The sequence below is a fragment of the Chelonia mydas genome, chromosome 27 (genome assembly GCF_015237465.2).
Source record: "Chelonia mydas isolate rCheMyd1 chromosome 27, rCheMyd1.pri.v2, whole genome shotgun sequence".
NCBI classification, from domain to species: domain Eukaryota; kingdom Metazoa; phylum Chordata; order Testudines; family Cheloniidae; genus Chelonia; species Chelonia mydas.
The window spans coordinates 12,059,463-12,085,376 of record NC_057860.1 but is presented as its reverse complement, the minus strand read 5'-3'; the positions used below and the strand labels follow the sequence as shown (position 1 = coordinate 12,085,376).

Sequence of the window (25,914 nt, the reverse complement as noted above, 5' to 3'; positions counted from 1 at the left end):
TCTATCGCTGAGTCACAAAGTGCTGGGGGCGGGGCAGGGAGGACTTGCTGCTGTCCTTGGGGAAGCTCCCTTCCACCCCCGTTGCCCCTCAGCCACCCTCGATGGTAATATGGGGACGGGCGATGCCGAGGGAGGCGAGCTCCAGAATCAGGGAAGGAAGCTCTCTGTGATGCTGGCCTGAAAGGCAAACCAGCAAAAAGCAAGCGGGGATGGCTCCAGCCAGCCAGCATCTGGCCCGGTTAATACCCTGAGCCATGCTCTGCGGCTCACGCATGAGTAAAGATGGTGGGTAGCCGAGAAGGCCCAGGAATAGCTGGGGTGAAATCATCAGCAGCCTGATGCCACCAGCTTGAGCGAGAGAAGCATGTGGCCGGGCAGGGTGGGAGTGGGTGGAGAGCGAACACGGGGAAGGAGCCAGGGAAAGCTGCTCTCGCTGAGCAGCCTTGGGCTCTGCCCCGCACAGGGCCCTGCGCCCCGCCGGCCCCCCCATCAATCCAGCGGCCGCAGTCGCACACGGCAGCTGAGAACCTGGCAGTGAGCTCGTGGTTCGCATGTGTGAGCAGGCGTCGGGAGCTGGGCCTAGCAGGAGGCAGGCTGGGGGGGCTGAGGCGTGGCAGCGTGCCAGGGGGGACCGGGGAGTGGGGCGCAGGGGGATAAAGGTGAAGGCAGCAGGGAATGGGTCTTATACTCAGGGGGGCTGAAGGAAAACCACCCACCCCCAGGGGGATTGTAGATCTCGCTGACAGCAGGCAGGGAGGAAAACTCCACCTTAAAGAAGGGAAAATGCTTCCACATACTCCCCCCCGCCCCCCAAATCCATCCAACATGAAGGATCCCTGTTTGCCGCCTTTGCACTATTCCACCGTGCAAGGCCGGGAGAGTCCAACCGTGCGAGGCTGCAGGAGGACCCACGAGCATCCTGGCTGAGGGGAGATGGCGGTGGGGGGGGGGGCCGCAGGATAGAATTGGGGAAACCCCCGAAAAACCACCTGATCCCACAGAAGATACTGGCACCCCCCGGGGGCAGGGGCGCTGGAACAATTTGTATGCGGGGGGGGCTGAGAGCCATTGAAGCCCAAACTGTAACCCCTGGATAGGATGGGGACCACTTCAAGCCGGGGGGTGCGGCAGCGGGGCAGCCCCCCCTCAGAGTCCCGCACCTCCGCCCCCAGCTCCCGCAGCAGCCCCGCTGCCCAAGTAACTTCAGAGCGGGGCTGGGGGGCTGAGGGGCAGCCCCGCCCCCTGCCGGGGAGCCAATGGGCGGGCGGCAATCGGGCCCCCCCTCCTCATTAGCATAGCCAAAGCACCAGCGCGGTTAATGAACTTCTGGGGAAGCGAAGGGGGCGGAGCCGGGCAGCCTCCGAAATCAAACGTGTAGCCCCAGCCCGGGCACTTCGCAGCCAGCCGGGTCCCGGAGCGGGGCGCGTCCCGGGGGCACCGGGGGACGGGATCGGGGGGCGCCCGGGACCAGCCAGGGGCCGGGGTTTGCTACGCGTCTTGCGGGGGGGCGGAGGTTATTGTAGGCGAGTTAATATAAGGGGCGAGCAAGAAGTTTTATTTCCAAGTGTGGACGGGGGAGCCGGGGCTGTTCCCCCTCCCCGGGAGCACCCAGGCGGGCTTTCACTCTTTTCTTGAAAACCAGAGAGGTGGGGGGGGATCTTTCTCTCCCCCCCCCCCATCTTGACCTATTTGTACCAGCATCATGACGGAGCTAAGCGAAAAGGAGAATGACCCCCAAAACCCAGACGCCCAGCGGTCCCCGGGCACCATCTCCAGCCTCCACGAAACGAAGGTAACTCCCCGACCCATAGCCCCGGGGGCATGTATCTCCCCACCCTCCTTTTAAAACATTAACTTAAAAGTCTCCCCCCCCGCCCCCCCCCCCCACACAACGTGTCATCGCTAGACGCGTCTTGAAGAAGGTGGGGGGGGGGGATTCAATGCGCTCCCCCCCCCCCCCAGCTCGATTTCCAAATGATGGATCTGATGCCTCCCCGGTGTCACCCTGCCCCAGACAAGTCGCTGGCTGCCCGGTTTGGGTTGCTGGGGTCAGCCGCCCGGAGCCGGTTGTGGGGACGAGCCCCCCTTCTCTGGGCTGTCCCTGGCCAGCCGTGAGCGCAGCCTTGGAATGGGGCTAAACCGTGTTGTGCAACCCAAGGTCCAAGGAAATCAGATTAAAGCCAAGGAGGGCTGGTTGATTTCCCCCCCCCCCGCCCCCCATGCTCTTACTGCATAATTTGATGGCTTAAACTCTTCTCCTGGAGAGGTGGGGGGGGGGGGGGTGTTTTGCTTGAAATACAACTGGGTTGTAAAAACTGCCCGTGCATCCGGGCTGGAGCCTGGCTTCCCTCCTGACCTCAGCGATTTAAAAGGCTGATGGGATTTAAAAAGAAACCAGCTCTGATGTTTGTGGTTCTCCGCTTCCCCCTGGATCCTACGTGGGCGGGTGGGTGCATGGGAAGGGGGGGGGGGGTCTCGCGTCACACATTTGGGGCTGGGGGCGGGGTTCCAAAGGGTTGGTGCGGGTTTGCGTGGGGAGGGCTGGGGAGAGGCCGTGGAGCTGGGTGTGTATCTGGAGCAATGTCACTTGTTCTCCCCCCAGCTTAATTGCAGGCTGTGTTGGCATCATCTCTGCACGGGGGGAGCCCCTTCCTTCCCTTGGGAGCAGAAGCCTTTGTGTGTGTGGGGGAGATGACGATGAATTCACTGGGGGTTTGAAATGTGTGGGGTTGGGGTTCACACAGCTTCAAATCAAATCAATTCAAGCAAATACAGCCACAGGGCAAGACCCGGAGCACAAACCGGGCCTCCGGATTCCCAAGCTGACCCCCTTTCTACTACCCCAGGTTTACTCGACATAACTCCCTGGAGTCCAGTGGAGTTCCCCGGGCGTAACACTGGAGTGGAGTATTGGTCAGTTGACCCCTCGGGCTTACATCGGAGCTGCAGGGGAAAAGGGGGGTGCAGATTTTACAATGGCCCTTGGCTAGGGGAGCCCCAGTGCCGCCCTGGCCCGAGCAGAGGATCGTAATGGGGAAAAGTTTGGGGTGGGATTTGTTTATTTTGCTCTCGCACTGGTATAAATCAGGAATAGCGTCGTTGATGCCAGTGGAGTGATGCTGGTTTTACAGCAGTGTAAATGCGAACAGAATCCGGCCTCGTTTCCCTTTTGCAAAGGGGGCTGTCAGCGGCTTTGGCGTGTCGCGCGATCCGTGGAGCTGCTCCATGCTGCAGGTTACGCTCGGCCCTGGAATCCGGTCAGAGTAAAATGGATCGCGTGGGTCTGTGACTTGTAAGGGAGGCTGGGCACACAGCCTAGAGGCAGGGGACTTGGGAGGGGGGCTCGGCATGCAAGCCAGAGGCAGTGGATTTTGTGGCAGGGGAGAGACGGACTCTAGAGCATAATTTTCATCTCTCAACACAGCAAAATAAGAGTTGTGAAGAGATTAGATGCCACAGAGATGGGCACATTGTTTGCAAGGGGCAGGTGGATTCTGGAGCACTAGCCTGGGGGTCTCCCTAGCAGAGTGTTAAAACTCCCCAGAGGAACCGTGTTTGGAAGCCAGACTTGACGCAATGATCCTGGCAAGCGTATGTGGGAGCTCTTTGGGGCAGGGACTGTCTCTCCACTCCGGGGCTGGGTGGGCCCTGGGGCAGCCGGAGTGTTCCCCCCGCCACGCATGCCCCTGTCTGGGGGCAGGCGGCAGCTGCAGCTGGCTCTGGGCATGTTCCTCATCCCAGCAGGGACTGAACTGGGGCGTCTGGGGGCAGTAAAGTGTCTCTGGTGTGTAATGAACAGAGGGAGAAGGTGGCTCTTCGGGGGCTTTCTGTGAATCCACCTGCTGGCATCCGCAGAGGGCTCTGGAGGGGAGATTCCCACACCAGGGCGCTGTTCCTGCCCTCCCTGCCTTGGCCCGTGTTTCCGTCTGCTCCACCTGCCCCCCACATCCCCTCGAGCCAGGGACAGCCCCATTTAAATACCTGGGAAGGGCCGAGGCTGAGAACCTGCTGGCCTAAGCATTTATACCACGTCCGTCACCGTGGTATCTGACCCGAGGCCACCACGCTCACCATCCCTATGCCTAGGCCTTGGAGGGCAGGTGGGGGGATTTCTCCCGGCCCAGGGCAGGGACAGACCCCTGAGGGCTGACCATTCCTACGGCGTGGGGCACAAGCCGGGGAAGGATGAAATGAACTGGGAGAGGTGCTTACGTTCTGCCCTCTCCAGGCATCCAGCTGCCCCTGTCCTGAGTACCCAGCTCTGCCTCCCCCACCTGCCCATCAGCAGGGACCCTCCTGCCGTTCCTTGTTCTGGGTGTGTGTGGGGGGATCAGCTGGTTCCCCCCTCCAGTTATTATCCCCTACAGCTCACGAAAGCTTATGCTCAAATAAATTGGTTAGTCTCTAAGGTGCCACAAGTACTCCTTTTCTTTTTGCAGATACAGACTAACACGGCTGCTACTCTGAAACCTGTCCCCTCCTTGCCATCCCACCGGTTGGGCAGCAGACCCCACCCTCTGCCCCCTCAGTGTCTGTGCCAGGGCGGGTTGGCATTGTGCTGGAGGGGGCTGGGATCCGTCTCAGCCCCCTCGTGCCTCCAATCATCGCTAATTCCCTAGCTAAAGCCTTTCAGACTCCCTCCTGGGAATAGGGAGCATGGGGCCCAGAGCCACACAGCGCCTGGCACTCCCCAAAACCATGGGGGTGGGGGGCAGGGAAGGGGGCTTGGGTGAAGAATCCCAGCACATCTAGTTATTGCCACAATGCTCTGTGGGATGGGGGTGAGGTTGCCCCACTGCCCAGCAGGGGACCCCCAAATAAATGCTGGATCAGTGCTGAATAAATTCCCACCCCCCCAACTTCAGCCTGGCATAAAATGGTGAGCAGCATGGGGGAGCTGCCCTGGGGGATCGGTTTTGGGGTGGCCTGCCGGGTAAGGGGATGCAGTGCTGATGTCCCATGCTACATTGTGCATAGGGCAGGGAATGGGGTGGGGGACGCACGATGCTAAGGCCGGATCTGGGGGAGCCTGGCTCCATGCAGTGGTGGGAACTCCAGGAAGCCGACCCCACAGTCCCATTGATTCTGCCCGGGCCTTTCCCCCAAGGAGATGGGGGAGGGGAGGAAGGCCAAGGGATCCATTGGGATGGGGGGCTGGCAGGAAGTGGGTCCCCAGTGTAAATCCAGAGTAAACCCCCCCCCCATTGGACCCCGATGTTACTGGGAGCAGAGTTTCACCAAAGGAGGGCAACTGGGAAGAGGATCCAGGGATCTGGAGGCCAGTCAGGGGATGGGGCTGTGGGAGGGGGCCTGATGGGGTTGCTTAGAGACCCCAAATTGGTGGGAACCCGTCCCGGCAGCTGGCCCCAGCAGAGACCCCTGGCACGTTCCTTGGGGGCTGCTGGGCTCCCGCTCCCGCAAAGGGCCGGGTGCCTCCACGGGACTCTGATGAACAGGGTTCAATGGGCCCTGAAATTCCCTGCCCTTGCCCCCAGGATCTTGCCAGCTGGGCATCCACCCCGGTTCACCCTCTTGGGTCTCTCCCAGGTCTGCTGCAGCCCTAGGGCCCAGCCGCCCCCTCTCCAGGCCAGGAGCCCCCTGACTCCTCCAGGCTGCTAATCAGCTCACACAATAGCTGATCAGTCCTGGGATCTCTGCCCTGATTGTCTCTCCCTTTAAAAATCTTTATCTCCCCAGGGACCCAGACAGGGGGGTGGAGATCCCAGCATCGGGGTGGGGGGCGTCCACAGCTGCTGCAGAAGGGGCAGATGAAAGCAGGGTGTGGCAAGGAGTCCGAATAACCAGCCTGCCCCAGCCTTGAACCTGCTGACCCCTGCGGGGTGGGCGGGGAAGATTTCTGTAGCTCATCCCACTGCAGGCCCCCGGGTCCAGGTGGGGAGTCAGGCTCGGGGCAGTGGGGAATTGGGCCCTGAAATCAGGAAGGCCCAGTGACGATGGGGGATTTCAATCAGAACCTTCGCTTGTGCCCTCCGAACTCAGGAGCTCTTAGCCGGGCAGGCTCACGCTGAGCCCCAACCTGGTGCCCTCTGCCAGCCGGGCGGCTCTGACTGGCCCCGTGCGCTGCAGAACGACGGGGGCCCCTTGGCAAAATCCCTGCCCACGTTCCCCCCTCCTGGGAGCGGGGTTGGCAGCTTGATGCGTGTGACCATCTCCCCTCGTAGTTACGGCCCCCTTGGCGTGGTGGGTCTGTGGCCTGAGGGTCCCGGGGCCAATCCCCCCGCGTGGGCCGCAGCGCGTTCCAGGATCCCTGGAGGGTAACGCCTGCAAATTCCCCCAGCAGCCCGTGGAGCAGTTCTCTGCAGGGTGGGGGGCAGGCTCTGTGCCCGGGGGGGGGAATGGGAGAGGGAGCGAGCACCCAATGCGGGGGCTAGAGGGAAGGCGATATTGCCAGAGCCTTGTCATGGGATGGGGCGGTGCAGTGGCATTAGGGTCCTGGGATCCTGGCAGGATGGGGCGGGGAGGAGGAGGCCACTGACACTAGGGAGGGGCAGGGCCAGGATCAGCCTCTTCGGGCCGGCTGGTGTCTCGGCCCCAGGATCCCCTGGGGCTTTCTCTGGGAAAGGAAAAGTTCCTGGTGCTGGTTCTGACCCAGATCAAACTAGGCAGCAAAGCTCAGCGGCTGGAGGCGCTACACTCCCTCTTTCTCCCCCTTTAAAATTCAGGGGCCTGATCCTTCCGGCATCCGGTGCTGCCCTCTCCCTCCCCACCGCTGCCAGCTGCCCCTGCCCTGCAGTGGGCGAATCTGCCCCGGGAGGGACTGATTAGCCCTCTCTGATCAAGGCGGTAAATGTCATGATGCAAAATCAGGTGCCCTGGCACATGGGGAGTCACAGAGGGCCATCCACCCCCTCCCCTGAGTGGAGGTAGCATGCAAGGAGGGCTGCCCTGGTTCGCGCTTCTCTGGAGGAACTGGGGCTCCGTGGTTGCGGGGGGGGGGGGGAGGAATGACGGGAAGCCACGATGCAGCAAGTCACGTCAGTCTCAGTGATCGAGAGGGGACCCAATCCGCAAAGCTGGGAGCAGGAGCCGGGTTTTGAACGTCTCCCGACGTTTGGATCTGGGCGTATTAGTCCCTTCTGGGTTGGGCGCCTGGCAGTGGAGTTTGGATCTAGAACGTCCCAAAGTTTGGATCAATGGCAGGGGGTCTGATCCCGGCCTCGTCTGGGCCAGGGTGGAGCGGCCCGCCCGGGGTTGGGTCTTGCTCCCCACAGCGCATCCAATGCCCCAGAAATGAGCCAAGCTGCCTGGAGACAATCGGCCACTGAAGGCTGCTGTTAAGGATTTTCAGGGTTAACGGCTATTCCCCTGCCTCCTCCCCAGCCCCAGCTAGCCAAGAATCCGGTTAATATCTCGACATCGTGCATCGCTGGCTGGCTTGGGGCAGCTCCCTCTCCCCCTCTGCTGGCTGCCCCAGAAACTAGAGCGAACTCCTACTTCCTCCCAGACCATGGGTTCCTCTTCCAGCTCAAGGGGCTGCTGGTTCGAGTCCCGCTGGCACCCGGCTCTCTGAAAGAACCCTGGGATGGGTTGGGTGACGCCAGGTCTCTCAGAGGTGGGGCGTTCCCCTCTCGCACCCCCACCACCCCTTGGGGGAGCATCGACCCCATCCCGGAGCGGCTTGCATGGCGGTGTACTGATGGGCCAGGGCTCATTGGCCCCCTCTAGTGGCAGGTTTGCGTGTCTGCTCCTCCCTCCAGCTCCTGCAGGGACGCTTCGTGCACCAAGGACTAGGGGCAGCCCCTGCAAGGGGCGCCTGCCAGGTGTGGGGGGCAGTTACATTTCCGGGGGGGGGAAGAGGTTTTGGGAAGGCGTTTGAGGGAGCTCTGGACTCATCCCGTCTCTGAGCTGTGGCACCTGCTGCCGTTTCAGCCGCTCTGTGCAGCGGCATCTAGGGCAGGTTAAAAATAGACCTCAGGGTAGGGCCGGGTGTCAAAGAATATCGGGCTTTATAGCAGCCACGGCGCGGGCAGGCTCAGGGGAGCGGCTGAGGGATAACAGCGAGAGCTGTGGATGGCTCCCGGCCCTCTCGCCACGGCCTCGTGAACGTCTCTCGCATCCTCGGATGGCGGCTTTGATTCTGGCTTGGCCAGCTCTCCCAATTAAAGGGGCGAGGGAGGAATCATCTCTGGGGCGGGGTGGGGGGGTCTGCGTCCTCGCTGTCATTTATCGTCCTACTGAGACACCCACCTTCCCAGCATGGCACCCATGAGAGCAGCCCGACACGAAGCAGCCCAGCACTCAGCAGCAACCCTACAATAAACAAAGCAGGGAACTGCGCCCAGCCCTCCCCAGCACCCCCTACAATCACAAACCGCCCTGCCACACTGCGCCCCCCCCCACCATAACAAACCACCGCCTGCAGCCCTAGGGATCGCCTGAGACTTAAACCCAACCCCCAAAGCACAGCCCAGCTCTGGGGGCGACCCGGCGCCAACACCCCAGCGCTGAGGGTGGGGCCCCTGGGATTGGAACGGACGCAGGGAGATTTCACTGGCCCGAGGCGCAGCTCCGGGGAGAAGCTGGGGGGACCCACAGAGAGTCCCAGCCTCACAACCAGCCAGCTGTAGACGCCCACATGCCCACGCAGATGTTAGGCGATTAAAGAAAGACTCTGGGGATTAGGGTTTTAACCGGGCTGCGGGGGGGTGGGGGACGACGACAGAGGATCAATTTAGTGCTAGTGAAGGAGTTAAATTGGCCAGTTACCTGAGCATCATGTAGGGGAGTGATTGGCTAACCCCCCCACCCCAGATATCCCAGCTCTCTCTACCCTGTCCCCCTGCAGCTCTTCTGGTGCCCCTCAATCCTGACTTGCAGCCCCCGATATCCCAGCCTTGCCCCAGCAAGCTCTGCTGATGGCCCCCGAATCCCATCCTGCAGGGGAAGGGCTGTTGGGGGGGTGGCTTTGGAAAGGGGGGGCAGATCCTGACTGGTGAGCTGCTGTTCCCCTTCCATCTAGGTGGAAATTGTGTACGAAAGCTGAAGCCAGGGGAAGTTGTCGCTGTTTTTGACAACGTCTGCTGGGAAGGTATGGGGCAAGGAACCACCCTGACGGGACACCTGCTCTTCCAAGCAAATGATAGCTGTGTAAATGTTAAGGCCACCACCTTGCAAGATACACATTTTAATCTTACCACTGCTGCAAGAAATTATATTATTTATTGGCTTGCAGACAGGATCCTAGAGTTGGCCCTTAGGTTTCAAGTCCCCTTTAATTGGACTATATTAATACCCGACCGATTCCAAAGCCTACTCTCCCTCCTGCCAGAGGTTCAGAAAATCTCCGAATTGCGAAATCAAATTCATGAGCTTCAAAATATATATATCAAATTGAAAAGCAGCTTTCCATGCCCCTGTAGAGTGCCCACCGTCTGCACTCATTTTGCTGTGCTGTGTTACGTAACGAAGGCTCTGAAACAACCCCAGCGTTGGGGGTGTTGGCATTTGCATTGCTTTTGTTTAGCTTAGGAATATGTTATTGTTGCTGTAAGAAACTTAATGACAAAAATCCCTTTCGTGGCCACACTAGCCGCGCGTTGACACTGCATCCAGCCGAAGCTTCTGAGGCTGATCCACTTGACGTGGAGTCAGGAACACAAGGTCTGATGAAAGTGGAGGGTTACGGAGGATGGTTGTGCTAGAAGCACAGAAGGGGGGATTGTGGAAGTGTGAAAGGGAAAAGAGGATTTGTGCGCCGCCGCGTAGGTCGGTTCGGAGACAGAGCAAGAGACAAGCTAACCCTAATCTTAATAACGCGAGATTTCTCGAAGCGGGGTGTGAGCGAGGCGGATGGGAAATGACTAGCGAAGCTGCTTCAGCCTTGCCTTGATGCAGCTCCTTAGAGACGCAGCCCTGCAGCTTCTGGGGGTGCTCTAAGAGGGGGCACAGGGTGGCCGGATGGGTGGGGGGATCGAGGATCTGGGCTGTGTGTGGGGATCCGGGCTGGGATGGATGCCCTCTGATGGAGGGAGCGGGGCATGGAGTAGGGGGTGGAATCCTGCTTGGGTGCCCGTGACCGGCTGCTGAGCGGGTGGGAATGAGCCGGACTCCAGCAGGGTCTGTTCACACCAGCTGAGGATCCAGTCCACAGTCCCATCAAACGGGCAGGCCCCTAAGGGGAGCAGGAAGGGGGGGTGCACGAGGGGTCCCTGAGTCTACAGGGGATAAAGTGTGCGTGGGGGAATATGGCCTCACCATCTCCTTGGATGGATCCAGGTCCCATTTTAGTCAAATCACCCCCCACCCCCCGCCCGTGCTACGTTCCAGTTTGGGGCCGTGTGTGTCCTGTCTGTGGGGCCTGAGCTGCGGGCTGGGATCTGAGCGGCAGAGCTGGGGGGGGGGGAGTGGCAGGTTGGGATTGAGGGGGGAGTCACTGAGCTCTGGGGGAAGCCCAAGGCTCTGCTAGCAGGGGGATGGGGTTGAGCCCAGGGTTGGGGGGGGGGGAAGGAGGCTTTCACCCCTCCCCTTCCCAGGCTGGCATCTCCCCCCGCTCCAGTCTAATTAAGATCTCTTGACGAGTCCCCGTGCTTGGTTAATCACCTTTCGTTCCCCGAGGAGGGACTGGGATGCCAGCCAAGCGACATGCCATTATTCTGCCTGAGAGCATCTTCCCGGGCACCCTGCCCGCTGCTGCCAACGCCCCCCCAAGTTGGGACCGGGTCCGTCTGCAGACAGTGACGGCGCAGACCTTCGGGCCTGCCCACCCGCCTCCCGGGGGCTGGCAGTGCCCTCTGAGTCAGCTGGCACACAGGCTGCCTGCCCACCCCGCAGCTGCTTTGCCCCAGGGGGAGGGGGGCGGATAGCATGGAGCACAGAGCTCCAGCTAGCAGAGAGGGAGGGGGATGGGGAGAGTGGGGGGGGTCACTGCAATGGAAAGAGAGACCCCCACCCCACCCCGTGTAAGCCAAGAGCTGCCCGTTACCTGGTGCCCTTGCTGAGCTCCTGATCTGACTCCAAAGCACGTTGCCCTGGGGGGAGGGGTGCCCCTGTCCTCCCCCCTCCCCCCAGCATCCTGTAATCTCTCAGCGTGTGAGCCCCGCCAGGATGCACCCCAGGGCTGAGGGAGCTGTGAGGGGGTCTGGGAGTGCTGGGTGACCGGGGCGGGGGCATGGCTTCCAGGTCTCTGTATCGCTTGATGGCGGAGGGGGCTCAGGCCTAGGCTGGGGGTCTCTATGTACCCTCCACGCCTTCCATTTCCCCCTTCCCACCCCTGCCAGGGGCTCTGTCTGCCCCCCTCTTCCATACCAGGATCCCCCAATCTTCCCCCCCCCATGGCAGGGGCCCTTTGTGCATGCCCCCAATCCCTCCCCCCATGTCCCCCATTATGATCTGGGGGAGGGGTAAATCATTCGGCATGTCAACTCTTGCTAGACTCTTGGGAGGATAAGCAGAGCTGAGGTGGGTTATTAGCCTTTAACAGCATCATCAACCCGTTCTTTGAGCTACAGAAACCGCAGAGGTGCTTGCGGCTTTGCTCGTCAGGCGGCAGGAGCTCCATGTGTCCCCCACGGTCCCCCTTTTGGTTTTCTTCTGCCCCCGCCCCCCCAAACCAATAGGGGTCTGGCCACAGGAGCCTAAAGCATTGCCTGCCGTTTTGCAATTGACCAGATGCAGCCGTCAAGAACTATTGTGTGGCAGACGGAGAAACGCCATCAAGCTGAGTGCATGGCCCTGCAAACTCAGTCAATTGTTCCCATCTGCGTGCTGGGTTCTGGGCCACCCCGCACTGCCCCCCAGAGGGCTGTGCCAGGGTGGGGGTATGAGGTATGGGGCACATTGGCGGTAACTCTCGTCAGGTCTCGAGGGTGCTTTGCAAGGCTCCTCACTCTCATCTCATGGATGGGGAAACTGAGGCACTGAGTGGGGGAAGCCATGGAGTTGGGAAGTGAACCCAGGAGTCCTGCTGCCCTTTGTCTTGCTTTGACCAGGTGAGACAGCCCCTTAGGTGGCTCTGGTGGTCGTGGGAGGTGAGAGGGGACCCTCCCTCAGATGCTCCCGGCACAGCTGAGATTGGGTGAGCCGGGCAGGGGACTCTGGAATAGGCCAGAAGTCGTGGGCTATGCCAAGTTAGCCTGGTGGTTCCCCGTCCCCCTGGGCATCCTGCGATCCTCCCGCTTTCCTGTCCCAAAACCTGGCCCCGCAGCTCCTTTGCAGTGGTGGTCACCGGCCTCCCCCTTGTTCCCAGTGCGATTCCCCCACCGAGCAGAGCACCCTGCCCCGCAGCCCCATGCTGGCCATGGCGGGCAGAGAACAGCCCTGGGCCTGCCTGTGACGGGCGCTGGGACCCCCTGGCCCAAAGGTCCCTGCCGCGGCACCTACGCACACAGCCTTGGAGCTCCCGCCCCTCCTCTGCAGCAGCCCCGGGGTCCTGGGTGGAACAGAGGTGGGAGCGGGTGCGGCCGAGGCAGACGTGGGCTCTGGCGTCCACGGGGGCCGTTGCAGCACGGCTGCCAAGCCCATGCCGGGGACTGTGCCAGACCTTGAATAAATGAAGGGCGAGATACCGCTCCGAGCCGGTGGAGGGATGGATCTGGGTGCCAGGCTCATTCGGAGCTGGTCTGAAACCTCAGCCCCAGCAAGTGATTATTTCATGCTACCCTCGCGTCAGCCGCTGTGGCTGTGTCTGGCTTGTTATCCTGTGGCAGTTGTGTCTGTGCCCGCAGTAACCCCCCGCCCGACAGGATCAGCACTGCTCAGCTGTGTGTCACGAGCCCTGTACTGGCAGCAGCTCATGGGGATTCCCCCTTAGCTCAAATGGCGCAGGGCTCGGCTCATGGAAAGGTCTCCCCTGGCACAGCCAGCAGCAAGGCCCAGATCTGTGCCGACAGCAATGTGATGCCCCACGTGGCCCCTGCCTTGGGGTGCGGCTGGGGGTTCAAAGCACTGAACAGACACAGCTTCGCTCTTCGTGCTGGCAGTTCCTTGGGCGCCAGCACAGCTGAGGTTGGAACCCAGGAGTCCTGACTCCCAGGCCTGCGCCTCCCCCCTCGCTGGCTGCTTGCACCCCAGATCCCGTGACGCTGCGGGCCAGCGGGTGATCTCCACCCCGGGTCCCTCGCTCCCCGTTCACACAGGGCCTCGGGGAGCGAGGCCTCAGCCAGAACAAGCACAGCTGGATTCCTGGCAATTAGCTCCGGAGCTGGGGCCTTGGCCGGCTGCCGGCAGCCCCGGGCTCTGCGTGGGTGTCAGGTCCGGTCCATGGCGAATCGCCTTGTGCTTGGTGTCTCTCCTGGTTTATTATCCCAGCCGGGCGGCTGGGGGAGTTGGGGACCCGCGTGCAGCAGCGCTGAACCCACCATGTTCCATCTCCCTGCACCGGGGCCGATGTGCTGGGGGGAGACAGGAGACTCGGGGCCTGTGGGAAGCAGGGAAGGGCAGTCACTGGGCTGGGGAGATCCTGCACCCCAAGGGATGTGGGGGGGAGTGAGGCTGTCATAATAGGGCTGGAGAAAGGCATATGGAAAAGGGAGGGGCCATGAATGTGGGTGTGGCTAAGGGGTGGGGGTGTGGCCATGGGAAGTGGGTGTGGCTAAGGGGTGGAGGTGGAGCTATGGGCCCAGCCTTGTCCCAAAGGGTTTTAACCCTGGGTTGAGATGAAAAAGGGAGGAGCCAGTGGAAGCGATGGGGGTGTGGCTATGGGATGTGGGGGTGGAGCCATGGGTGGGGGTGGGGCTGTCGGTGGGATTGCCTTGTCCCTGGCAGGTACAGCTGGTCTCCTAAAGGTTCAGAGCTGGATCCTGGCTCTGCACCTGCCTCAGCTCCCAGAGAGGTGAGAGCCCCAGCCCCAGCCCAATCCGGGGTGGAGAATGCGTGGGGCTGAGTCCCTGGCCTGCTCTGGGGTGCTGCAAGCGCTAAGAGCCCGGCTGGCCCGTGGGCACATGCTGGGGGCTGAGGAGGACAGGGATGGGGTGTGGGGTGCAAGCAGGGGGTGCAAGCGACTGAGGGGTGCAAGCAGGGGGTGCAAGGGACCTGCTAACCCATTCCTCTGTGGAGGGGGGAGGGGGGAAGGGAGAGGCCTTTGCAGCAGAGGGAGGGCTGGCGCCTCCCCAACGTCACCACGTGGGGTTTATTTTGCCCCCCAGCCCCCCCTCCCTCTGCCCTCACGCTGGCTTTGCGGGGCGGGGGATTAACAGATTAAACAAAACCGTCTTCAAACCCAGATTACGGCTTTTGCCGGCGGAGGCTGGCGGGGGGGATTCCGGCCCGGAGAGCAGGATTCAGAGCCATGGCTGGTGGTGGGTCTCCCCGCCCCGGGGTTACTGGATCAGTAGCTCAAAGAGGGCGGGGGGGGGGACACTCTGCGTAGCTCTGGCGGGCTCCATGGCCTGGTGCCTGGGGCTGGCACATCTCACACCCCCCCCGCCGCCCGCCTATGTGCCTCAGGGCAAGGACCCCCCCCCCCCCCCAGGATGAGAAGGGAGCTTGGCCTCCATGGCCCATTTGGTCCCCAGGCAACAAGGGGGGCAGCTGGCACCAGCTGTGGTGCTGGGGGTGCCCCCTGCTGTCAGATGGGCTGAGGCCCACATGGTGGGAGGCTCCATGGCTCATTTCCATCCCCCCCCCCGCCTTCCCCCACAAATTGCTCCAGGCCATTCACCCCCGCCATGAATACTTGAAGGCTGGATTTCCCAGCTGGGCAGTGATGCCCCTGGGGCCTGTTCCTGGGGGATCCTGGCAGGATGCAGCCCCGGGAGGGGGTCGCAGAGAGAGGGAGCTGGGCTCATGGGGGAGGGATAATCTGAGGGGTCTGGGCGGCTCCCCCCGCCCACTCAATACACACTTCCCCAAGGCTCTGCGGAAGGGAGCCTGGCACCTGAGATGCACCCATGGGGAATGGTGCCATGCTGGATGGCGAGGGGAAGAAATGGGGCGGGGGGGCACTGAGGATCACTCCAGATTGGACCCACTTCTGTGTGAAGGGTGGGGTAGGGGGCCAGCAGTCAGAGCCCCTGTGCCCGGTCCCAGGCCCCCCCCCTCCACCCCGTGACGCTCCTCGGGTCTCTGCTCTGCTCCCCCCCTCCCCCCCGCAGATGCAGAGGCTTAAGCGCTCGCTGTCCCTCAAGACCATCCTGCGTAGCAAGAGCGTGGAGAACTTCTTCCTGCGATCCAACAGCGAGCTCAAAGTCCCCTGCGAGGTGCTGCTCAGCCCCCCGACGCCCTTGCCGCCCCCGTCCCCCCCGCCGATGCCCACCGAGGCCGTCCTGCCCCGGGCCGAGCAGTCGCCCATCGCCTGCCACCAGACTCTGGCGCCCCTCAAGCCCCTGCGAACACACAGCTTCCAGGAGCACGTCTTCAAGAAGCACAGCCCGTGCGAGATGTGCCACCAGCTCATCGTAGGTGGGTGCCGCGGGCCCCTCGTTCCCGAGGGAAGGGACGTGCTGCTACTCCGGCCCCCGGGTTCCCCCCCCCGCCGATGCCCCTCGATCCCAGCCACCCTGCTTTCCCAGCCTGGGCTCCCCCATCCAGCTTTGCCTCCACCCCTCGATCCCAGCCCACAGACCCCCTGCTTTCCCAGCCTGGGCTCCCCCATCCCCACCCAGCTCCACCCCTGAATCCCAGCCAACAGCCCCCCAGCTTTCCCAGCCTGGTCTCCCCCATCCAGCTCCGCCTCCACCCCTCGATCCCAGCCCACAGCCCCCCTGCTTTCTCACCCTGGGCTCCCCCATCCCCACCCAGCTGCGCCCCTCGATCCCAGCCCACAGCCCCCCTGCTTTCCCAGCCTGGGCTCCCCCATCCCCACCCAGCTCCGCCCCTCAATCCCAGCCCACAGCCCCCCAGCTCTCCCAGCCTGGGCTCCCCCATCCAGCTCCGCCTCCGCCCCTCGATCTCAGCCCAGCCCCCTGCTTTCCCAGCCTGGGCTCCCCCATCCCCACCCAGCTCTGCCCCTCGATCCCAGCCCATAGCCCCCTGCTTTCCCAGCCTGGGCTCCCCCATCCAGCTCTGCCTCCACCCCTCGATCCCAGCCCACAGCCCCCTGCTTTCCCAGCCTGGGCTCCCCCATCCCCACCCAGCTCTGCTGATGCCCCTTAATCCTGCCCCGAAGCCCCCCTGCCATTCCAGCTCTGAGCTTCATTCCTCTCCCTCCTTGATCTTGCGGAGAGGGTGCCCTCTGGGTGGGGCTCTTTCAGACAACCCCCTCCCCACAATGCACACAGGAAAGCCTAACAGACTGCGATCCTGCCCTTTCCTTCCCGGGACTCCCCGCAAGGTCTGTCTCTGCTCCGAATCCTGGTCGCCCTCGTGCCTCTCCCATAGTGAGACCCCGCGGGGAATTTTCTAAATGCTTCCCCTGCCCCATCCCCACCCCCGGCCTCTCTCACCGCCCCCTCTGCGTGCTCGGTGTATTGCAGGCAATTCGAAGCAAGGCCTGCGGTGTAAAACGTGCAAGGTTAGCGTGCACCTGTGGTGCTCGGAGGAGGTCTCGCACCAGCAGTGTCCCGGCAAGACGGTAAGTGCCCACCGAGCTGTCCCGGGGCGGGGGGGGGCATCACCCTCCTCTGCCGTGCCCCATTCCCTGGCGGGAGGGTAGGCGGGTGCACGCCACTGCTGTCCGGAGCATCGCGCACACGTGTGCCCTTCCGCAGACCTGGAACGCTACCGCCCCCTGCTGGCACCAGTGCTTGCCAAGTCGGGGGTGCTGCAGTGGCTCAGCTGGGCCGGGGTTTTTGCTCTGGGAGCTCGAGTCCTGACTCCTAGTCCTACAGTCACCCCCGTGTGCCTGGTGGTATCTGTAGGGCCCCTTGGGGGGCGGGGGTAAGTGAGGCTGCTCTGGAGGTGCCTCTGAGTCTGGGCTACCACAGCAGTGGGGTGGGTGGGTGACCCGCTGGCTATGGGGCCACAGGCGGACCGAGGGGCTTGTCCCCCACCCCCATTTCTCTCCCTCTTTCCTTCCTCTCCTGCCAGGCCACCTCCTTCCGACGCAACTTCAGCTCCCCTCTCCTGGTGCAGGAGCATCAGCAGGGCAGCTCCAAGGAGTCACCCCCTGCAGGTGAGACCCCCCTGCCCCTGTCCCACTGGAGTAGTGTGTGTGTGTGGGGGGTGTCAGCCATACAGAGTCCCTTTATCCGGATCCACCAAATGCCAGCTGCAGCAGGGGGGGCGTGACCGGCCCTGGGGAGGGGTCTCTGGGGGTGGTGCTGGAGCAGTAGGGGGGACCCCAGGGATGTTCTTGGGGTACTGATCCCTTCAGGGGGGAAGGGAGGGGGATTACAGATAGAGTGACAAGAGAGCAAGCTTAAAATATCAAGATGGGGATGGAGGGGTAATAGGCACTGATATAAGACAAAGCCCCAGATATTGGAACTGGCCCTATAAAATCGGGACATTGGTCACCCTACCTGCAGCCCTTGCAAGGAGAGAGGGTTAAGCGGATCCTGGGACCATCTGTGGTAAGCTCCTCCCCTTTACGTAGCAAGCTCCTCCCCCTCGTGCAGGGTCTCCCAGCACATGGTTGGGTTACAGGCTGGCTCGGGATCCCTGACCCTTCCCCGTCCCATTCCCCCCCGTCTCCACAGGCCCCAGCGGGAAGGTGGATCCCATCTACGAGACGCTGCGTTATGGCACCTCGCTGGCCCACCTGAACCGCTCCAGCTTCAGCAGCACCTCGGAGTCACCCACCAGGAGCCTGGTATGTGCCAGGGCAGGACGGGGGCGCTGAGCCGAGCCCAGCCCAGGCGTGTCACGGGACCCTGCACCGGTTGATCATCCCAGCCCCCATCTTGGGCCCGGGTCGCAAGCCCCAGCCGCACGCCACGGCCAGGAGACTCTGCGGTGGGCGAGGGCGACATGCATTCGGCTGGACCCCCTAGAGGAGGGAGGGGACGGCACTCGGGGGTGGGGGTAGGGAGATTGCTGCGGGAGGGGTGCAGCTGGTGCTGGGGAGGAGCGGGGGCAGTGCTGGAACAGCCCATCCAACCCCTGGTGTCTCTGTCTTGCCTAGAACGAGAAAGAGGAGGCCGGGGAGGACGCAGACGGCAGCACGGAGGAGAGCCACGGTGACAGCAGTAAGCGTGGGGAGGGGGACGGGGCAGGGGTGGTACTGTCCCTTTAATAGAGCCCACGCCCGCTCCCCCCAAGGGCCCTGGCCCCGGGGCAACGTGGATGTGGGGCTGATTCTCTCCCTCTCTCTCAGTGTTCACGGCCTGCCCCGAGGGTGAAGGTCCCGGCTCAGAGGAGAAGAGCCCTGAGCAGCAGGTGAGCTGCCCCCCAGGTCCCCCCACAGTTGCTCCCCAGGCACCTGCTGGCTCCTGTGTCCCTGCCAGCCCATCCCACATCCTCCCACTGCCCCGAGCTGGCTCCCGTGTCACCAGAGACCCCTCCCTTAAATCCTGCCAGCTGCATGGAGCTGCCCCCCAGGCCCACCCCAGGGCCATGGCTGGCTCCTTCCCCCGACTCTGGGTCGGCTCCGCTCCTGTTCCTTGCAGCCCTGACTCCTTCCACTTGCCCCTGGGGTGGGGATCCCCTGGCTCCTCGAGGTGCCCTTGTACCCCAAGGGACGGCCCAATCAGCTCCCTGCACCAGGGCGTGTGGGTGGGGATGGGGTGCATGCTCTAGGCAATGGGGCTGGAGTACATTATGTGTAGGGGATGGGGCATGGGGGGCATGAGCCATGGGGTGCAGGCCATGGGCAATGGGGCGTGGGCTGTGGGTGATGGGGCGCGGGTTGTGGGGAACATGAGTCCAGCTCGGGCCCGTCCCTGGCCGGCAGTGACTCTGGGCTTGGGGCCCTCGTTCTCTGTCGCTGCAGGCTGCCGGGGGCTCCTCGCGGAAGGACGTCTCCCCCATGTACTCCTACGTGGCTCTCTACAAGTTCCTGCCCCAGGAGCACAACGACCTGCCCTTGCAGTAAGTGCCCGTCCCCTAGGGGGCAGCCATGAGCATGGGGGCAGAGCCCGCTAGCAGTAGTCCCTGCAAAGCTGGCGTGTTGGAGCCAGGGGGAGGGGGGCTGCCCTGAGTCCCCATGGGGCAGCCCCAGGAGGGAGCTGTGGGCAGGTGTTGGCCCCTCACTGACTCTGAATGGGCTGGCTGGGGAGTGGGGGGGGGGGGGTTTGCGCCAGGCAGATGTGCCAGGGTCTCGGCTCAGTGTGGCCCTGGTAGGGCACCCCCGGGCATGGGGCAGAGAATGGGGGGCAGCCATCTCCTCGCCGGCTGCCCTGTGGTGGACAGTGATGCGGGGGACGGGAGGCTGAACGGGGCTGGCATATCCCGCCCCCTCCAGGTTAACACCACCCTGTCCCCGTATCTCTGTCCCCCCCAGACCCGGAGACAGGATCATGCTGGTCGATGACTCCAATGAAGACTGGTGGAAGGTCAGTGAGAGCGCCTGGGGGCTGTGAGGAGGGGGTGGGGGTCGGGGAGGGTGCACAGGGCTGGGGGACAGTAGGGGGCTGGGCAGGGAGGGCTCAGGGGTTCTGGGGTCTTGGAGAAAGAGGCCAGAGATTCCAAAGAGGGGGCCCCCCAAGCCCACATCAGCCCCCCCCCACAAACAACTGCCTGCCCTGCCCCACTCCCCCGGGCTGGGGGGCAGGGCTACTGCATTTACTGCGGGCAGTGAGGGGCCGCTGGGAAGGAAATAAATGGCGCCATAAACCTATCACGGAAGCCAGCCAGCGAGATGCTGCAGCAGCCGCCGTGTGCCGGGGCGGGGGCTGGAAGGGGGGGGGGGTGCAACAGCCTCACATGCAGCCCCCCTGGCACAGGGCAGATGGGGGGGGCAGATCGAGTGGTGGGAGGTGGGCATGACGGGGAGGGTGGAGGGACAGATCAAGCCGGGCTGGGGCAGGAGGAAGGGTTAACTCAAGACATGGTGACTGGGAACCGGGGTCTACACGCCCTTCACCCTGGTGTCGCCCCCTGGGGTCCCTGCCCCCCCGGGCTTCACTGGCGACCCCCCCCCCCCGTCCTGGGTGGGATGCCCCCCCACATCGCCGTGGCAGGGCTGGGTCCTGACTGGCGAGTCCCCCGTGCTGTGCCACGTCCGGACGCCACCCTCTGCCCTCGGAGCAGGTGGGCAGGCTCCACGCACGCCCCGGCGCACGCACACCCCGCAGCCCCCGGCCGTGCGGACGCACATCGGGCTCCCTCTCCCGGTTGCCATGGGGACGGACCCCCCCCCCCAGCTGACGTGGCAGCTCTGAGAGCGTGGGTGCCATGCCGCGCGGCTGGCCCTGGCCGCCTGCCAGCAGGGTGGGGTCGGGGGCAAACCCTGCCCTGTCCGTCCCCCCCCCTCCCCAGGGACCCCCGCGGGCCTCAGCTGGGTGCGCGGGTTTCCTGCCCTTCCGTCCCTACAGCCCACGGGCCGTGTTCACGTGTTACTGGGGGGGGGCAGGTGTCAGGCAGCTCCAGGTGGGTGTGTGATGGGCAATGCTGTGGGGGGGTGTTGGGTGTTGGGCAGTGTGTGTCTGTGTGTGTGTGTGTGTGTGTTGGGCAGTGCTGTGTATGTCGGTGAGTGTGTTGGGCAGTGTTGTGTGTGTGAGTGTGTTGGGCAGTGCTGTGTGTGTGTGTGGTAGGCAGCGCTGTGTGTGTCGGTGTGTGCGTTGGGCTGTGTGTGTGTGTGTTGGGCAGTGCTGTGTGGTGTGGGTGTGTGCGTTGGGCTCTGTGTGTGTGTGTGTTGGGCAGCGCTGTGTGGTGTGGGTGTGTGCGTTGGGGATGTGTGTGTGTGTTGGGCAGTGCTGTGTGCTGTGGGTGTGTGCATTGGGGATGTGTGTGTGTGTTGGGCAGTGCTGTGTGCTGTGGGTGTGTGCGTTGGGGATGTGTGTGTGTGTGTGTGTGTGGTAGGCAGCGCTAGTGTTGCGGTGTGCGTGTGACACACAGCTGAACTCTCCCAGGTGATGGAGCTGCAGTCTAATAACCACACCTGCCCCCCCGCTCCCCACACACACACCTGGGAAGCTCCTTCTCTGGGGCCTGCCCTCTGCAGTTGCCCCCCTCCCAGCTCCTCCTCCCCTGGTTAAACTAGCCACATGTCCCCCTTGGCGGGGGATGCCAAGAGGGACCCGCCAGCGTGACCAGGCGATGGGGGGCGGATAATGGGCCATGGAGTTGCTGAGCGTGGGGGCTGGGTTCACGGCCTGGCTGGGAATTGGATCTCAAGCCCTTGCCCTCAAGGCAGTGCCAGCTGGGGGCACCGGGCTGGGCTGGAGCCATGCCCCTTAGAGGCACCGCCCCAGCTGCCCCCCCGGTTCTGGAGCCCGGAGCCTCCTTCTCCCAGCCCAGCCACAAGCTGCCATCGTCTTGGGGCTCTGCGGTGCGTCAGCCCTAGGGCCCAGCGCAGGGGTCTCCATGTGGTGGGGCAGCGGGGGGCAGGTGCGCTCTGGTGGGCTGTCGACCTCACGGCCCCAACTTGATCTTACAGGGCAAGATTGGCGACCGGGTGGGCTTCTTCCCGGCCAACTTCGTGCAGAGAGTACGCCCGGGCGAGAGCGTCTGGAAGTGCTGTCGGCCCTTCTACGGGAACAAGGAGCAGGGACAGATGAGCCTCAAGGAGAGCCAGGTATGGGGGGGGTCGGTGCTGGGGGGCAGAACAGGGGAGGTCTCGGCGGGGCAGCCTGTGTTGGCAGAGCGGGGCTGGGCTGGGCTGCAGAATAAGGAAGCTGGGGGGGGGGTCTGTGATGGGGGACAGAGTGGGATGGGGGTGTCTGTGCTGGTGGGGGTCTGTGCTGGGGGCATTAGGGGGGTCTGTGCTGGGGGGGCGGACTGGTGGGGATCTGTGCTGGTGGGGAGCATAGGGCGTGCGCTGCGGGGATGCGGGTGACCCCAGTGGGGAGGCCAGCGACATGTTGAGATGTCCCCGTGGCCAGTGGGTCTAGTCTAGCCTCCCACCCCCACCCCCCGGGGGGCTGGCGCTGGTGGGAGGCTGCTGTGGAACCGGGACCGGGACGCTCCGTGTGCTCCGGCCCCTCCAGCTCCCGGGGCCGCGCGGGCGGTCCCCCTCCTCTTCTCCGGGGGGCTACTGGAGCCAACCCCAAGCCGTGGCAGATCCCTAAGCCTCCCCTCCTGCTGCCCCCCAGTCCCGGCCACCCACTGTCCTGCCGCCCAGAGACAACAGCCAGCAGGGGCTGGGCCCTGGAGATCAGCGCATCTCTGGCCGAGGCACCTGCTCGGATGCACGCCGGGGTCAGATACTTTGGGCTGGAGACTTGGCCGAGAGATGCCAGGGGGACAAACCCTTCGGAGCAACCCCTGGGCTGCCCTCCCACTCAGTGGCAGCTTCCCAGCAGGGCTGAACTCCAAGCACCCAGGGCTCTTCCGGGCCCAACGGCCGGGACCCGGGTAAGGATCCTGAGCCCTCCCCCTGGAACACAAGAGCCTGGTACTGGGGAAGTTTCTGCCTCTGACCAGCCCCCGCAGCCCAGGGGTGGGCGATAGCCCAAGGCAGGATGTTTGCTGGGCTTTGAGAGCGAGCCAGGCCTAGGCCTCGAGCCCCGGGTCGGAAGCTGTTACTTGGCAGCGGGGACCAGGGTTTTGGGGGCACAAAGAGCTCCTCGCTGGCGTCAGCCCCCGGCTCGCACTCTTGCTGCAACTGAATGAGTCAGTCTTGCCAGGCCGGGGTGGGCGAGGGACAGAGAGAGTGGGGGGGGCGGCGGGGAGTGTTCAAAAGACAGCTCAGAGTTCAAAGCGTTTCTTCTAGCCGGTTCGCGTTATTGCGATGCCTTCCTCCATTTACCCTGCTGAAACCAAGAGCAGAATTGGGCCCCTCGTTCTCTAGCTAAGCCCTGGTTACTCCAGTTCCCTCCCTGGCATCTGATTGTAACACCCGCCCCTGGGGAAGTGAACGCCGGCCCTGCGGCGCTCAGAACAGCAATTAGCCTTTGCCCCTTGATCTAAGGCCCAGCCCTTGCTGCTGGCTCCCGATCTCTGGATCAGGCACAGACGGGCGGGGGGAGGAGGCTGCATGCTGCTGACCAGTGGTGTGCATGGGCCCTGATCTAGCGCCCTTCCCCCCACACCAGGCTATAGCCTCATTGCTCTGGCATGTGTCGAGCGTGTCCTGTTCTCAGCTGGCTTGTGCCGGATGCCTGGGTCCTGCTGGCCTCATGCCCGACTCTCTCTCTCTCAGATCTGCGTTGGTGTGGGGAAGAGCAAGGAGATTGAGGGCTTCCTCAAGGTGACCAGCGGCAAGAAACGAGGCCTGGTGCCCGCCGACACCCTGACGGAGATCTGAAGGGAGCAACTGAGCCGTCTGACCCTCTTTCTCCCGGCAGCGGGGACAGGGCCTCTGTAGCCCGCCCCAGCCCAGAACTCACTAGCCTGCCCTTCACCGCTTCCCTGTGCTAGGAGCACCTCGGCTAATATCGTTTCCGCACCGGACTCAGAGGGGTTTCTTCTGAGGCTGACTACTCCCAGGTTGGCACCAGTGCCATCTTGCTGGCCAGCAGAGGGCAGAAGCGGGGTGGGGGATTAATTCCCACCCTCCTGTCCAGGCTGAGCCTGCCTGATCCTACCCCCTCCGGCTTTGTTTTTGTAGCAGGGGTGACGGAGTCCCCAGCAGCAGACGTGTCAATAGCCCCGCAGCGCAGCAAATGGCAGGAGATTCCCCTGGCTGCATCTAACCTTTCTCCCCATCCCCTCCTCTGTCTTTTGCCTGGCGGGCAGCACTCCCTGGACTGAGCCATGAGCCGGCTGCGGGAAGATGACTCCAGATCCAGCTGGCCGGGATGCTGCAGGGAGGGGGCCTCAATCGCTCATATTGCCCCCCGGCTCCCAGTAGAAGGACACTGCTGCCCACGCCGTCCCGCATGCGTATAATGTGTGGAAACCCAACGGCTCCTGGATGGCCTTGTGGCTCCGAGGGGCATGTGGACTGTGTGTTGCGTCCGTCTGTCTGTCTGTCTGTGCGTGTATCCGTGTGTTAGTTTAATCGCGAGACCTCTTGGAAACCACGCGAATTTGTCCGTTAACCACTCAGGGCCGGGATCGTCCGTGTCAAAGCAAGGGGGCAGGCCTGCGTCTTCGGTGTGACCGAGGGGGAAGCGGGGGGCTTTCTCATGACTCGGCTCTTCCTCCCTGGAGGTTTCTTCGGCACCGGTGGCTCCTCCGTGGACTCATTTCCCCGACCTCAGGAATCTTCGGCCAGATCCACGGGAGACTCAGAGCACGAGGCTTTCCCGGGCCCCTGTTATCCCTGGGGACCCATCCCTCTCTCCAGGGCGTTCCCTGCCCATGCAGGGTCATTGCCAGCTCCTCCTCCCTCCCCCCATGGGCTTTGCCATCCCTTCCCTTGGCGGGCTGTGAACACCATCAGCCATTTCCCTGGCCTGCTCCAGGCCAGCTCTCTGGGCTTGCCCGCTGCTGGTCGTTCAGAGGGGGCGGGCACCGGGGGGGGGGAGGGGTGGTGCATTGCTTCCCCTCCCCGGTTCGAGCTCTTTAGGATGCCAGTCCTCGTCTCTTCTCTGCACCCCCGGATCATCTCTGCAGCCCCTCCCCGTGGCCGTGGTTCAGGTGGGTCAACAGCCCAGCCTCACCCTCCCACTGGCTCTGTCTGGTTGTCACTGGAGCACCGGAGGGGCGCTACGGAGCACGGATGTGGGGCAGAGCTTGTCTCCTGGGAGGGGTGACCCCTTCCCCAAGGGTGACCCCTTCCCCAACTCGGGGCCATTCCGCGCTAGATTGCTGGGGAAGGGTTCCCAGGAACACGCTATGGACAGATCCCTGGGATTCCCTCCGTCCTGGTGCCCTGCAGCACCCACACGCAGGGGCCACCTCGTCAACGCTCCCCTGGCACCAGCCACGAACCGCCCCCCCCCCGCCTCCCCCCGCCCCCCCACAATGTGCACACACAATCACTGCAGCCTGACAGGGGGAACTGAGGCAAAGCTGCCCTTCTCCCAGATCAACTCACCTAAGCAATAATGTCCAGCGCCGGTCTGGACCCAGGGTTATGGCACGTCACCTGTACATAGAGGATGCATGAGAGCTCGGCCATCGGCCTGGCTGACCTAGTTCCACATTAAATGTTACTATGTCGCATTCATGACCGCGTTGGGTGGTTTGTCTCTGGGCCAATGGGGATGGCTTGCTGACGAGGGACCCCACTCTGCCCTGTCGTTAGCCCATGAGCGTGTGACTCGTCCTTTGCCCGCCTACGGCATCTGAGGCCCCTCAGACACCCTCCCCTCACCAGGGCACACAGGCTTTTCCAGCCCCCTTCTGGGTGGGGAAACTGAGGCAAGAAGCGGCGAGAAGGATTTGGGTGGCCGTTAGCGCTGGGAAAGGTCACTAGGGCTGGCTTGCCTTGCCTAAGAGAGTCAGCCTCAGGAATAGAACCCAGGAGTCCTGGTTTATAGTCCCCTAGTCTAACCCCAGAGCAATGCACCTTCCTAGCCCTGGGAAAAGATGGATTTTCCTGCTTTAATCATTGCACCATGCTTTGCCCTGGAGCTGGGCCTAGAATCCAGGAGTCCTGGCTCCCAGCAGCCCGCCATATCCAATAGATCACATGCCCCTCAGAGCATCCCATGCCTCCTGTTCTAACCACTAGACTGTCCTGCTGCCCTGGTCCTGTGCAACAAGCACCTGGCGCTGCCCAGCCCTGGGAACTCTGTTGCACAGCAGGGGGGGGAGCACTGGGTGCTTCAAACCAGGATCAAGGGAACCCAGGGCAGGACTGGCTCAGTGTGGAGGGGGGGGCAGCAGAGCTGGGGGTAGGGGACAAGGTTGCGGAGCACTGGGCCAAGCTGAGTTGGGAGGGTGGGAAGAGCTCAGCACTGGAATGGGGGGACAGTGGGGAGGCTTGGGGGGCAGCAGCAGAGCTGGGGGGTGAGGAGCCTGGGGCTGGACTAGCAGGGGACTCCAGGGTGGGATCGAGGGGCATTGCCAGGAGTGCATGGCACCCAGGATGGGACTGGCTCGTGTGGCGGGTCTCGGATGGGAGGGGGGCGGTTAGACAGAGGGGCG

General features: G+C 63.3%; 1 protein-coding gene across 1 annotated transcript; it reads left to right on the top strand.

The window, feature by feature from the left end:
- Window positions 1–1,396: 1,396 nt before the first annotated feature.
- STAC2 (SH3 and cysteine rich domain 2) lies at window positions 1,397–24,991 on the top strand. The gene is made up of 11 exons (XM_037887181.2): window positions 1,397–1,792; window positions 15,051–15,357; window positions 16,371–16,468; window positions 16,924–17,008; window positions 17,535–17,647; window positions 17,960–18,023; window positions 18,152–18,213; window positions 18,767–18,864; window positions 19,277–19,328; window positions 21,374–21,511; window positions 23,078–24,991. Exons 1-11 carry the CDS (start codon window positions 1,703–1,705, stop codon window positions 23,180–23,182), a joined length of 1,212 nt encoding a protein of 403 aa, XP_037743109.1. The 5' UTR covers window positions 1,397–1,702; the 3' UTR covers window positions 23,183–24,991.
- The last annotated feature ends 923 nt before the right edge of the window (window positions 24,992–25,914 follow it).